Below are 14,978 nucleotides of genomic sequence, written 5' to 3'. Positions count from 1 at the left end.
CTTCATTGAATGGACTAGCTTTAAATACTTCAGAAGAAAACACGTTCAAGTTTGGTACAAACACAAGTATATTCTATAATTCTTTCAACATAGTATTCGTGATATAGGAAATTTAAGAGGTATAAAAATAATAATTCTACGGTATAAAAGGAAATTTAATAATAATAATTCTATGGTTATAAATGCATTTTAGAAGTCTCTTGAAGAATTTTATCAATCTTTCCCTATAATTATAGATGTCACTAAAGTTTCCGCTAAATCGTCCAGCTGATATAAATCGTCAATTCCAGCTTCTGCATTTCGCAGCCCCATCCTGCTTTTCTCTGCACTGGTTGGGCCACGCTCCTCTTGATCCGCTCGACTTGGGCCATCCCAGCGTGCAATATCCTCCATAGCTCTTGATGCGAGACTGTTTCTATGGACTGAAGTTGGTTCTGGTGGCTTCTCCTGTAAATCTGCTTTCTCTTGAACTCTCTTCCTTTGAATATGTTTGATACCTGAGCATGACAGACCTTGGAGAGTGTAAGTTTGTGACCAGCCGCATAGAGGAAAGCTGGATCGAGTTGAGTCGCTGATCGTCTGGAATCACGGCCTTTAAGTTGTCCTCTAGCTACTCATACGTTATTCGGAACTCCCACTATACCAAGACTCCTCCCATTACTCTAAGGCTACAAAATAGACATGATTCAAATCATGTTGACCAAAATCGACTTTTTCACAACGATGACAGTTTGGAATATGCAAGCCACATATGATTAGAATTCGCTTGATCATATGTGGTGTGTATGGAGCAATCCCTCTCCCTTCCTTGCCATTAATTTGTGGTAGGATCTGGACTATGGCAACCTCTTTTCTTCCTCCTGGTCGGAATATAGAAAGCTTATCCTAGAAACTTGTCATACAAGCGAGGTGAAGCCATAAACAACCACTCTAGTATCTCTCCTCCAGAAAAATAGCGGAGCCTTTTCCCCAGCAACAAACTTCCCACAACATGGTGATCACGGCCAGTTAACTACACTCTAACAAAGAAACAAAAATATGAGTCTGTCCAAACATTATGTGAACTACTTATGTGCCCAAATTTTATTTTCTTGCACTATGTTCCGACTAACAAAACATTAAAGAACCACCTTGGAGCCAAAGTCATGCTCTTCTTGAGGTGTTAGATTCCCATCATGGGTGATCCCTATGATGTCATAAACTTAAAAATGAATGAAATTCATGCCATTTTTACTGGCTATTGCTGGATCATTGAAGAAATTATTTTAGTTGTATAGTTACTGTCTACATAAATATATTTGGTTATCCAAACTTTACATAATAGTTGCTACTTGTGAATGTTACCAACCCTTGATGTGCTAGTGGGTATTTCATTATATCAAAATTATAAGCCATACCCACTAATTACTGATTAAGTTAAATTTATGAACCCTCAATGGATTGAAAATTATCTTTCCCTACTAAAGAGAAATTAATAATCAACCCTAGAAATTACTAGCTATTGTGAGAGGTAGATACTGTCTTTTTTCTGTATAAACGTTACTAAAGAAATGAAAAGTCACTCATCCAATTACATATTTGCCAGTTGAAGCTTACTAATTAGATGGAAATATACCACTTACAATTATTTTGAAACTACTTAGTGGGGTAAAAAGTCACTAAACTTGCGGAAAAATCACTGCTTTTGAAGATAAAAGAAGGGAGCTAACCTCTATGGCCCGTCTATGATAATGTCCCTGTGTTGGTCGAATCTTCAAGGGCCATTTTTGCCGCGTCTAAATAATCGTCTTTCATTCTAATTAGCCAAAAAGGAGATTGTTGCTGACCATCGCTGACCCTACCATTTTTTCGTTAGCAATATCTTCCACTTGCATATATCTCTCTATTTATTCTCCTCCTATTCAAATGCCCCAATTTTTCAAAAAAAAAAAAAAAAAAACCCCAATTTTGTTATTGTCACACCCCGTCTTTGCAACTAGATTCCGACCAAGAAGAGAGTGTTTCGATCTTTCTCCAGCCAGCACTAGCAAAAAACACATGCTCACTTACTTTTCCAATATATAGATTCACTCTAATTGATTACTCTAATCCTACTTATAACATTCACTCTCAAACTTTTGCCATGCCTTCTTACAAGGCGTGGGAATCGAAACCCACTCATGAAATGAAATCGTCCCCACCCTAATCCCTCATGAGAATGTGGGGATTTGAACCCCCCACCTCCCCATTCCAAGTTGGAAGGGTGGCCACTGGAGTGGACCCCCAGTGGTTCGCAAAGAAGTTACTGAGTGGCAATTACTTTGTGCATTAACACTTAGTATTTCAATATTAAAAAGTTACTTGCGAGAGATGAGGAGTTTATAATTACTGGGTCATTAAAAGTTGCTTGATGTCTTGAAACATACTAATAAAATGGAGATGCTACTTATTGTTAATAGAAGCATACATGCTTTTTCAGTACAAGAAGTAACTAATAAGGATAAGAAAAGTTGCTGTAATATCTTTTGGTATTTTGGTACCAACTAAATTAGGTGAAAACTTACTCACCAAGTAGAGAAGTTAGGTAACAATAATAGCAAATAATTATGCACTTCAAGCTTTCGTGATTACGATTATACAATCTCATATTTATCATTTCATCTGAATCACAATTTAATGTAAAATAATCTATTGCTTAATGTGATTGTGTCATGCATGCCTCTTGAACCAGCCATTGAGTCAATCGAGCCTTGATCTGCTTTGGGTTTCACTCAGATTCGGGCTCTTAAATCCAATTGTTGCCTTGCTTTTTCCACACATCGAACTCAGTTCATGTCAAATTTTGGATAGATTGGGTCAAATGTTCGATAATGTGACTTATTTTTTTAACGAACTTGATGCCATCAAATCACAGAGATTTGCTTTGAGTTTCAGTCAAATTCGGACTCTAAAAGCGGGTGGTTGCTTCACTTCTTCGACAAAAATTGAATTCATTAGCGTCAAGTTATGGACCGACCAGGTTAATTGTCCGACGATGCCAAGCCACTATTCTTAACGACGTCAGTGCTCAAACAGCAATCAGCAACGTCAAAACTCTTGCTAGGGAGCAGTGTCAAAACTGCAAAGGCAGTAGTAGCCCGGAAAAGGAGTGCACTTGCGCTGTTGTCCGCAGACCTTTTTCCTTTCTTTTTAACTCTCTTTCTCTAAACAAATGCAGTCGGTTCTTTACACGTACACCGTCTGTATTTCCCCTCTCTATCCTATTGTAGCCAGCCGCACGAAGGAGCAATAAAGGAGAAGTGTGGGTTTTCCATCTCAGCTCTCGGGAATGGTCGCCACGCAGTAAGGTTCGAGTGGTTTTAGCCGCACAGTGATTTCCTCGAGAGCCGCGCCGTGAAGAAAGGAAATCGAGAAGGCGTGCAAAGAGAGCTCCTATTCGTCGGGGGCAGAACTAGAACACTTTACATCCAATTGAGTAGTTCTATTTATAAACACTCTGTACGTAAATGTTTAAACGTGCGAGCGATTATAAATTTTAATTCTTTCATTATAATGAATTATTTACTATTGACGCTCTCCATAAATGTAGGTACTAATATTCGGATCAAGCTAGGTAAAATTTTTTTATACCCTTTATTATTCTTTATCTATTTCTTTGGTGATTTTGTATCGACTTAAATTACAATATCCTTATCAGCTTCCGCGTCAATATCACAACTTTCTTACACAATTGAGACCATAGGCTCCTATTTATAAGAAAAAAAGGTACAGATTGTTTTTAATAGATTAGCTATGGTGTTTGTTTATGGTTAGACAAATAAGCAACTATACTATCATTTATTTAGAAAAATCACCAGTAATAATCTTCATAGTATCAATATCACTAATTAATTGTCATAATAAAAGTTTTGTTTTTTGTTATTTTAGCAAACACAAGAAGAACTAACGTCAACACTAGAAGTGCAGAATAGTGTCACGCTATCTGACGATGAAGAGCGTGAAAGAGAAGCTGCCGCAGATGAGCTGAAAAGAAATCAAATCGATGAAGATATTGTAATAAAACCGAGGCAAGGAATGGTACTCGATTCCGTAGAGGAACTCTTAAGAGTACTACAAAATATAGGCTAAACAAGTGGGACTTGGTGTCCCAAGGAGGAGCTCGCAAAATTAGGAGATGACGGCAAGATCTAATACTTGACTTTTGCATGTTCTCGTCGTGGAAAGAGTACGTGTAGATTGGTTAACGTTGTCAAGCCAAGGCCTGTGTCAGGAACAATGTGAAAGCAAATATTAGTGCTTGTTTTATGTCCAGATGGAAAGTATAGAGTATCATCTTCCCAACTTGACCACAATCGTAACTTGAATCCTGGGAAAGATCGTGATCAAAGATGTTCCAAGAAGATATATGCTCATGTGAAAAGGCTTGAATTGAAATGATAGAGCTGGTATAAGAATCGACAAGAATTTCTTTTATAGCCTGTTGTTGAGGCAAGAGGTTATGCAAATCTTAAATTTGGTGAGAAAGAACGTCAAAATTTCATTGAAAATGCAAGAAAGTTAAGATTTGGAACTGGAGATGGCGAAGCCATTCATAACTATTTTGGTCAGATGCAGAGTAGAAATGACAGTTTTTCTAGAGATGGGTTTGGATGACAGTTCTAGAACATTCAGCAACACCGAGTGTCAGCACCAATCCTCCCAAAAATTTATACATGGAATTGTGTAAACATGGAATATCCTTATACATCTACTCGGGCAATATAGAACAAATTGAAGGTCAATCTACTTTTGAATAAACTACTATATATTAGGGAAAAAAAAAAACTAGACAAAAAAGAGAGAACTAATTTCAAACTCAAGTATGGACAGGCTCGGAGGGGGTCATAAAATGGAGGGAGGCTCTCTCTGAATCCGCCAATGTGTTGGGAACGCATATGTATAATGGTCAATCCCCAATTTCGAACTCATTTATCTTCTCTTGTCAAAAATAATTTTAACTACTTGGGAGAGGAAGTGCCAAGACTTGACTAGCTTAACACCAACACCAATCGATTGAGTCGACCTAACCTATGACATCGATTTCTGCCTTGCTTTTGTCAGGTATAAGTAAAAGGCAACCATATTAAAGTATGGAAGTTCTATCCTCATTTCTGACATATGCTTCGAATGGGAAAGAGAACTTGAAATGAGAAAGCTGCGCTCTAAAGTTGAGTCCAACGTAGCCTTTCATAAATTTTTGCATTCCGTCCATAAGATATATTGATTGAATAAAATGATCTGTATTCAACAGTGCCAATATGTAAAATTATCCGGCAATATCTAATATGAATTGAAGAATATATATCAAAACTTGGCATTCTTCGCTCTACTCAATAAGAGCATATGCTTTAGTAGAGCATATGCTTTGTGTATGTCCACCGTAAATTTCATCGCTACCGAAGCCATTATTGACTAGAAAAGACTGAACTTAATAAGAAATTATTGGCCCGTTTAAAATTCCTCTTCCTAGATTATGCTGTTCACTTCATGCTAGATAATGGCTATACTTGGTAATTATCCATAACTCTCTCCCTCTTCTGTTCGACAGGGATGAATATGATTGGATCCATGGCATTGTTGAAGAGAGAGAAAATTATAGGAGAGATCAGATGTTAACTAGAATGAAGATCCTTGTAGTTACAGTTAAATCAGACGGAATAGCTATTTCACCAGAGAGATTGGTGTGCCATTGCTGCTTCAGCTAAAGGTCAAGAACATAAGTTTTCAATGTGAATATTTTAGTTGCTTAAAACTATTGTTAGAAACTTGAGAATTAGCACAGACAAGGGAGGACACTTCACAGCGAAAACTATGTAAAGTAAATTGTTGGTTAAAGTAAGTGGCAGTGAATGGAGTTCCTCTTACATAAGTATAGCCATACTCTATCACAGAAACAGATACAAAGGCAAGAAAATGGCACATTGAAGGGTAATTGTTTGGATGCATAGCGAAATACTATGATGAAAAATAGGAAGGAATTTGAATTTATTTCTGAGCATTTTAAGGAATATACACCATGAATTTGCTAAAAACCAGAGAGATTTCGACCAATTGATGCCTGTGCCATAAAACATATGGAGCTACTTGCTTGTTCAACCTTGCACAAAGACGGAACATCCAAGAGCTCTGCAGAAGAGTAAAATTAACACCAGCCAGCTTAATTTGGTTAAAGGCAGAAACAGAGCTGCATCTGAGAAACTTGGAAAAGCTAACCTTCACATCAAATTGTATTGCTACTACAATCTTGCATGATAAGCATTCCAACTAGCATAAAAGGGGGAAACTTAAAGAGATTAATAGACACATAAACATGAAAGAGGGAGCAAAGAGCCAGAACTTAGTCTCCTTGTATTGACACTGATACTTCGTATTGTGATACAATAAGTAATATGGGAAAAAAAAAAGGGATCCACAAGAGTGAAGCGCAAAAAAGCAATACAAATCTAGCAAATTTTAGAGCACAAGATCATAGTGACTCAAACAATACTTACATTGAGGCCAAAAAACAAGATTTACATAACTTCTTTCAAAATCCATTTATATTTCAGCATTTGGATAACTCCCAATTGCCTAAAGCTAAATTTGGCTGCAAAATTTTGAATTCGCAGCTTCGAAATAATAGGACTGGCACATGGACATCTGCAAATTAGTCCCTTACAATTTAATTTTCACAATTTAGAATTAGAACTAGCCAAATCAACAAATATCCCATCCATTTATCTTTTGTCACAAACCTAGATGAAGTTTCTTCATGTGACAGCCAATGTAATCGTCACATATCCATAGAGACACATCAGAAAATAAACAAGAGGGTCATAATGATCTCACCAAGAAACAGCACGACTACTAAAGTTGTTGAAAGTGAAGTACAAAAAATCATTTAGCAAATGCGACAGGTTACATTAAGCAGTATATCAAATATTCTAAATTAAATGCAATCCATAGGTGGACTTTTCTACCATGAATTGGGAATATCTCCGATAACCGAGATTATCTCTAACAACTTGAGGTGCTTCCTAAGGGCAATTCATGTCGGTAGAGAAACCTTATATCATTCTCCGCTTGAATGCATATAAGGTGAAACCTACACCTCCTTAGTGTTGCTTTCGATACCTCAAATGAAACCTCAAAGAGACTCTACTCAATCTGTAGCATCTCATCCAGCTCATCAAATGAACGGCGTGTAATATAGTTAAACCATGAGTGATGAAACTGTAATGAAGAGAATGTTCTTGTATCATAATTACTATGAACATGATTCACCATTACCCGAACCTCACACGAAATGCTAGCCTCACCTTGCTCCAATCCAAAAGCAACACACAAAGCTAATCCAAAGATACTCCCATGCAAATCTCGGGACACCAAGGAAGAGAAAGAACGTTCTTAGACTTTGGATAAACCAACATGCTATCTCTCTTCTAGGAAGTATAGCATCCGTGTAGTGACCCATCTCACAAACATCCTGCTATAGCAAATCTATTAAATCAGAATCCCACCAGCTCATGCATACGTGTAATATTAGCCAGGCTAATACCTTCACGAACCAATCCATGACATGAATCTAAGTGAACATACACTGACATGGAGTACTGAATGCACTGAATAGGCAACTTTGGAAATCTGGACAATTCATTGCAGCCATTTGCTTCTAGGCTACAAATGTTTGGTGAAAGCTCTAGGATCTCCTGCTTGCAATCATCTAATTTTTTAAGAACCATCAACTCATCAAACTTGCAAATGCATGTAGGAACTCTAACAAAGTTATTTCCTAAGAGATGCAAAATATTTATGGAAGAAAAGCAAGTACGACTCTGAAGGAATTCTGCCTCTGATAGATTGCACCCACAAGGAGACCAGATTTGGAAATCCAAGTCTACCATTAGAGAGATTGGATTTCTCACCACTCTTTGGAAACAAGCCAAATAATGAACAACCATCAAGAGAAAGGTGCTCTAGACTTTGCATCTTGCATTGCACGAATTCAAAAGCAAAAACTTAACAGAGATTAGGTTTTCAATTAATGCAAGAAGTTAGTTTATAGAGGTCTAAGATAAATAAAGTTTTGTTAAGCTCTCCATATCCTTAATATCAGGAAACTTATTAGCTAAGAGCAGCCAATTACATCAACTGTTTATTCAGCTTCAGTTTGCTTGAAAGCTCTTGAGTTTCAAGCACCTACTTAAGTTCAGTGTCTCCAAATTTGGCACCTCTGAGAATTTTGGAACACTAATCAACGACTTACAGCAGCTGAAATTTAGGAACTTCAAATTTCTATAAAGCATCAACAAATTAAGAATAACATGCTTTTATCAAATTAAACGAAGAGAATGCTCGTGTCATAATTACTATGAGCATGTAAGACATACCTTTAAGTTGTCTCCCAATTATTTAATCAAGTTGTTATGCACATCGAACCAAACAAGTTTCTTTAGACAAGCACTAAACTTCAGAGTTGATAAAGGATATTCCGTTCAAGCCACCTTAAGTCATTGGGAAGACATATGGGACCACCGCTGACCTGTGCATTCAGAACTAGGAGCAATATGAGTCTCCTCATACGTGTGAAAACACTGGGATTGATGTCTAGCTCTTCCTGTGTTGGCAAGTCCAGCACTATGCCTTTAACAACATTGGTTATCTATCAAGGAAAAAAAAACAATCATCATTACCCAACCCGAATTAGATAATAGTGTGTAAATTAAAGAAGATAAGATTATCAATGGTTTCATGAGAAACACTCTCTATATCCTCTGACAACACTTCAGAAACATCATCGTAGCACCATAATCTACTCTATTTGCCAGGCTCATCTGGACACCCTTGTTTCACAATATCCTATATCAGCCGAATCAAGTCATGCTTTTGCATTGTTCTCTGATTCTCAACGGTTGGTAAAGATCTATCTATCAAACTGTGAATCCAAATTAATGTCTTTAAACCACAACTATCAAGAACTTTGGTTACATAATCACTATTCCTCCCCTTAAAGAAGCAAGCAATCTCAAGAAAAATGTCCTTGTTATTGTCCTCCAATGCATCAAAACTTATCTTCAGAACACTGTCTGTATCTTTATTAGGAATTTCAGCAAGTTAACCCAACAGTGTCCCATTCCCTTTTGATCCTGTGACATAAAAATGGACCCGGCACCACAATTGCTAAAGGAAGGTCATTAGCATAGCCCAAAATACTATCTATGATATCTCCTTGCTTATTCTTTTTTCTTTTATCTTGGAAGAGCATATTAACCAAAACTTTCAAAAGCTTCACCTTGATCAATGCTTTAACTTCACATACCTGATCTATCCCGTGAGAAGTCAGTACATGTTTATCTCTTGTCATAATAATGATCGTGCTCCCTTTTCCAAACCATTCACATTCTCTAGCTAACACATTCAACTGGTCCCCATGCTCCACATTATCAAGCACAAGTAGAATCTTCCTACAGCAAAGTCTATCTCGTATCAGGTTAAAGCCTCCATCCGCACTGAAGACCACTATATTTTTTTTCCACAGTATCTCAGATAAGAGTGCTTTCTGTAAATGAACCAGGTCGTCAGGTTTACTGGAAGTTTCTCTAACATTTGCAAGAAGGCCACGCCCACCAAACTGACTAGTAATACTGTTATAGACAACTTTAGCGATAGCGCTCTTCCCTATACCTCCCGCTCCCCATATTCCTATCATCCGAACCTCATCCAAGCCTGTACTTAACAACGATCTTACATTCTCTACCCAGCAACCTACACCAAACCAAAGTAGCAAAGGGAGTGGGAATAAATGGCAATATACGATCCATTGAGCTAAATAAAAACCAACACGAAGAAAACAATCACTCTGTAACATTCCGAAACACGACTCTTAACACACTAATCGATCCCATCAAGTATCAACAGATTAGTGAATTCAATATTATTTTATAGGGTCGAACAGGAATACCGTGATTACCCATGGTCATAATAATGCCAATCGGACAAATCAGTGACTGGCCAATGCCTTGCCATATCCCCCTCTCTCTGCCATCGAATCTCCCCCGGCTCCACTCCGTAGTACAGGGGCAACACCAGCTGTCCCCTTGAGCCTCTTCCACTCCATCCCCTTCCTTCACCGAGCTCACTCAATCACCACCGAGACGAAGCGTGGTCCTCAGACAAGATGAGCACGGCGATCCGCGACTCCTCGACAGCCTTCGTGACCGACCGGCGGGACCTCGCGCCTCGCGCCCTCGCCGTCGCTGCAGGCGTCGATGCCGCCGTGAAGGGAGGAAGGCGGTGCGGACATCCTCGCCTCTGAAGCGGAGGAAGACTTCGAACCGCCATCTTGCTTTGGAAGAGGAAGGAGACGACGACGTTGGAAGATAGAATATGATGCTTTTTCCTCTTCAATTTTTTTTCCAGAAACGACGAGGAGTTAAACTTTGAGTTGAATGGTTCGTTTTATGATTTACGAAAGACGGAAAACTGACTTCGTTTTTTTATATTTGCCCAAAATTATAAATTATTCAAATCGCATAGCAAAATCGATCACGGGTCTTCACTAGAATTTCACAAACACGTATCTCTCGTAAGCCTATCTCGTCAACATTGTTTCTTATATGTAAATGCTAGTTTGAAAATGAATTTAGTTACGGTTGCATTATGTGGAAGGTTATGGCAATTGTGACAAAAGCTATAGTTGATAATACTGAGCCTTCAAACTTCTCATCTCTTTGATAGATCTGCAATTGACTTGGAATCTTGGAGATTTCATATAATCTTTTAGAACGGATACACTCAATTAATATCTAGTGATATTATCTTTTGAATTTTTTTTTAATATTTCCAGAGGGGAACACAATTTTTAGAGCAGATTGTATAAAAATTTCCAATTGAGTTCAAACCCGATCATTATCAAGTAAGTAGTTTTACAATTCTTTAGTGTGATCCTTTCATTCGTATTGCCTAAGAGTTTAGATTCATTTACTCGAGCTAATGCATAGACCTCAACGTTGATTTAGATGGCGAAATTAGGCCTTCCATCAGCTCAATTGAGTTCAAACCCATTGTCATTATCAAACGTACCTGGATAGTTTGGCTGCAATTCGTTTAACAGTAAAGGAAACCTTTCATTTCTTGTACCCTTGTTATATAGCTAGGAAGACAGAACTTAGAAGGCAAGAGAGCCCTCGTAGACTGGAATAGACTCCACTGCGATGGATCCGTTTGTGTCTCATGCATTATTAAAGTTAATTAGTTCTCTAGTGGCTTGCTATGCAGAAAAGTGACCACCTGTTGATTTATTTCTTGATGGCGTTTTGGAAAATAATTTTTGAATAAAAATAGGCCTTTTCCAATTTCTGAGTATAAAAATCTATGTTTGAGCAGAACATAAATGCAAAAAAAATCTACTCCAAGAACATAAATGCATTTGGTAAATTTATATATATTTTTGTTTCATTGCTTAAACGTACGTGTATACATGTTTGGCCGCATCTATAGGATGGTGTGGCAACAGTAAAGGAAAGCAGGAAACATTCGTTTCTTGTACCCTTGCTCTATAGCTAGGGAGACAGAACTTAGGGACGTGACTGAGTTCCCTATAAGGCAAGAAAGCCCTCACAGACTGGTATAGACTCCACTGTGATTGATCCGTTCCTGTGTCTCTCATGCATTATTAAGATTAATCGGTTCTCTAGTAGCTTGCTATGCAGAAAAGTGACCGCCCCTTTTAGTTGCAGTCCTATTTCTTTAGTTTAGGTGCCGATGTTTGAGAAGGGACCCGCCGGGACAACAAAAGTCTTGGCTTTGACGAGTATTTGGAATCTTGTCATCATTTTCCTTTCAAATATTCATCGATTGAATTGTTTACATCAACATATAACTTTTTGTTTCATTAATTTTTTCAAGCTATTAGCTGATCGTTTTCAAGCATAATAAAGAAAGTTATACGTCCATCGTGAAGAAAGGGATATGGGAAAAATCATCAACCTTTAAGCTCTCACATCATCATCTTTGATTGTCTGTCTACTCCTCTCTTACTCTGGTCATCGCACAAAAATTTAAGATTCCTGTGAATGATAGTGGTTCAATCTTAGTGCCCTCAGAAGAGCCTCGTGGTCAAAATTTTCACCCGGGATAGCCCTGAAGTGGCATAAAAGGAGAAATCGGCCAGTTATTTTTATCCAAATAATCTTTCATTGGAAGAAGCATTCGTACCATCTTCGAGGGTCATAAAAGGTAAACTTGGCCTACTCTACAAGTCGCCAAAGACGGGAAATTCAGAGAGGGGGTTTTGTCCAAAGAAAGAGTAAACGGTGTAATGATTTAAAAACCTCGAGGAAGGTTTATCTCAATTCTGTGATCTTTATTGGTTTGCAGCTGGAAATCTGCAATGGAGATGTTGAAAGGGAGAATAATCAAAGTCACTTTTGTGATTCTTTACAAGGTAGAGAACTGAGAATTGTTAGTTGAAAAATAGTAAGCCTTTCATAGATGATTGTCTGGAAATATGTTATCCTGCATTTAGTGATCGTGCTCTATTAATATTCTTTACGGATTTCTAGTAAGACGTCTTGATACCTGAGGACCCTTTCTTTAATTGATGTTTGAGGGTTGCATGATATTCCCCTCGGCTAAACCAAAATCATTCCAAGGCTTCACTCGAAGGACAGGAGTCCCCAACTTCCAAGTGTAACATCGGTGATCTAGACTCATCGATATCCGCTCTTAATAATCAGACCTCACTTTGTTTGCTGGCGAAGGTCGCTGGATGCGCCGCCGCACAGCCCAACTCAATCTTCTCTCTCCAGGGTCCAGAGCCCACATTTTCCATCAGTGGAGTCTTGAGTCTTTTTCTTCGTTCTTTTTCGTTTGGCTTGTTTCTTTTCTTTTATATTAATATGTATTTATTTTTAATTAATGATGAGTTTGGAAAAGTGCATTAATGTTGTGCTGATGTGGCTTTCCGTATATCAATATTTCCATCCATATACCCAACATGGACTAAACTGAAAAGAAAAAATGGTTAATGTTAGGGTTATTGGTACGTGGGTACACAAATTTTTGAAGCCAACGAATTTTATATGAATAGCCCTATTTTTTGTTTTGTTTTCTCTTTCTGTTTCATTAATTGTGATATTTGGCGTTTAAGATTCTAGAGTGTGATTTTGATTGATGACGTGTTAGGTTTGTCATCTTTTGTTGTTTCTTATGATTTCTATTAGCTCTATGTATCTGATTTGTGCTTGCCTGAGATGGATTGTACCTATTTTGTCTCCATCCACCCACCAATCAATAATAGTTTGATTATCTAGAAGACATGGTTGAAGGACTTTGATTTGCAGATAGCACAAGCTGTTATTAATAGACTGCGACCGCTTTGGTTTAAGTTTATACCAATAAACTACTATTGCTTCATATTCTTATTTAGAAAAATCACCTGTTATAATCTTCAACATATCGGCATTTCTAATTAATTGTCGTACTGACATGTTTGTTTTCAAGGAAATAAAATTGATGGAGAAAATGCGATGGAACCAGAGAAGAAACGGTATTTTAACTCGTATGTTGTTGAGGCAGGAGGGTATGAAAATCTATGGTGAAAAAGATTGGAAAGGGGAGAAGTTAAGGCTTGGCTTTCTTTGATTGGAGCAACTATCATCACCAACCAGGACAAGGCAATTCAAAATGCAGTTGAGCGTGTGTCCCGCAATTCTAAGCATCGATGGTAATTATGGCATATCATGAAAAGAGATTTAAAATAGGTTGGGGATGTATGTTTGAGCAATTGATCTTCGTGAAAATAAATGATGTGGCTACTTATCAAATGAACGACATCGTTGGATTCCTATTTATGTGGAAGACGGTTTTTGGACGGAAATGTCTACCATGCAAATAAGTGAAAGTATGAACTCTTTCTTTGATGGGTACGTGACCGCCAATTCGGATAAGGTGGAAAAGTAAAACTTAGAGGAATATAATTCTTGTAATCCCAGAATCCTCCTCAGAACACAATATGACATTGATAAGCAATTTCAATATGTTTGCACGAACAAGAAGTTCAGATAATTTGTTGAAAAGGAATAAATGTTAGTTACTCAACTCTGACAAAGAATTGAAGGTTCCATTTCCATCGATAATATTCCTGATGAAATTGAACTTGGTGATGGAAAAAGGTTATGTTTATTACGAAGTGGAGCGCAAGTGCTACTTTTTTTAATCATGAATTCAACGATGGGCTTGCTTCTTTAAGGGGAAGGAGGGGGTGGTCTAAAGGTGGATTCAGTTAGGCAGAATCACATAAACCTGGTCGACGTAACATGTGGGTTTTACAGACGAAAGAGAGATGGGACAAGCACTGGCTGTAGGAGATAATGTCGTATACCCAGATGTCAATGGCTTTGGAAGCTCTAAACTCTCATTCTATGACTAAGCCATCATTCAAAATTATGCATGATCTTGTCCATCCTTACCTCAGTGGAATTTTGGACCGAACAAAGCTGTCCAAGGGACTTTTCATCACCCTCACTCTCTGCCTATCAACTATAAATTACTACATTGACTAGATAGATCGGTGCACGACATCGCCGTTTCATCTGTGGGAATTTGTCTTTCCATGTAGAAGATTTTAGTTGCTTAAAACTGTTCATTGTAAATTGAGACACTTCGTAGCGAAAACCACAGAAAGTACTGTGTCTAAATAATGTCAAAGAAAATGGGAGGCTACGGAGCTTTAAGATAACGTGGTACAAAAATAGGCGAGCGACCTGCTACAAGCTCAAAACCTTTCAGCACAAAGAAGCCTCCATTAAAACACAAGACTACAACACCTACCCCACGCAATCTGTTTAATAACAACAGAGGAATCGACTAGATCACAATATAAAAACTAACAACTTTATAGGTTTGAGAAGAAGAACGAATAGATGCTAATGAATACCTACAAATAGGGTGAGATTAAAAATAAACTTGCCTCCCAAACA

The 14,978-nt window shown here is 37.8% G+C and overlaps 1 protein-coding gene across 5 annotated transcripts; it reads right to left on the bottom strand.

The window, feature by feature from the left end:
- Nucleotides 1–5,643: 5,643 nt before the first annotated feature.
- On the bottom strand, nt 5,644–10,523 carry LOC104457343 (disease resistance protein TAO1-like). 5 transcript variants are annotated; one of them, XR_005545453.1, is made up of 3 exons: nt 9,959–10,523; nt 8,388–8,659; nt 5,644–6,144 (listed from the first exon to the last, which is right to left on the bottom strand). XR_005545453.1 is itself a non-coding variant. In XM_039299212.1 (2 exons), exons 1-2 carry the CDS (start codon nt 9,975–9,977, stop codon nt 9,104–9,106), a joined length of 678 nt encoding a protein of 225 aa, XP_039155146.1. In that variant the 5' UTR covers nt 9,978–10,523; the 3' UTR covers nt 8,851–9,103. The 5 variants fall into 5 exon arrangements, 2 of the variants coding, with proteins under 2 accessions (XP_039155146.1, XP_039155147.1); XR_727526.3 differs by lacking the exon at nt 5,644–6,144 and having other exon boundaries at nt 7,237–8,659; XR_727525.3 differs by lacking the exon at nt 5,644–6,144 and having other exon boundaries at nt 7,237–8,659; nt 9,968–10,523.
- Nucleotides 10,524–14,978: the final 4,455 nt, after the last annotated feature.

Source organism: Eucalyptus grandis, chromosome 8 (assembly GCF_016545825.1).
Source record: "Eucalyptus grandis isolate ANBG69807.140 chromosome 8, ASM1654582v1, whole genome shotgun sequence".
In the NCBI taxonomy this organism is placed as follows: domain Eukaryota; kingdom Viridiplantae; phylum Streptophyta; class Magnoliopsida; order Myrtales; family Myrtaceae; genus Eucalyptus; species Eucalyptus grandis.
This window is presented reverse-complemented; position numbering and strand designations above follow the sequence as displayed.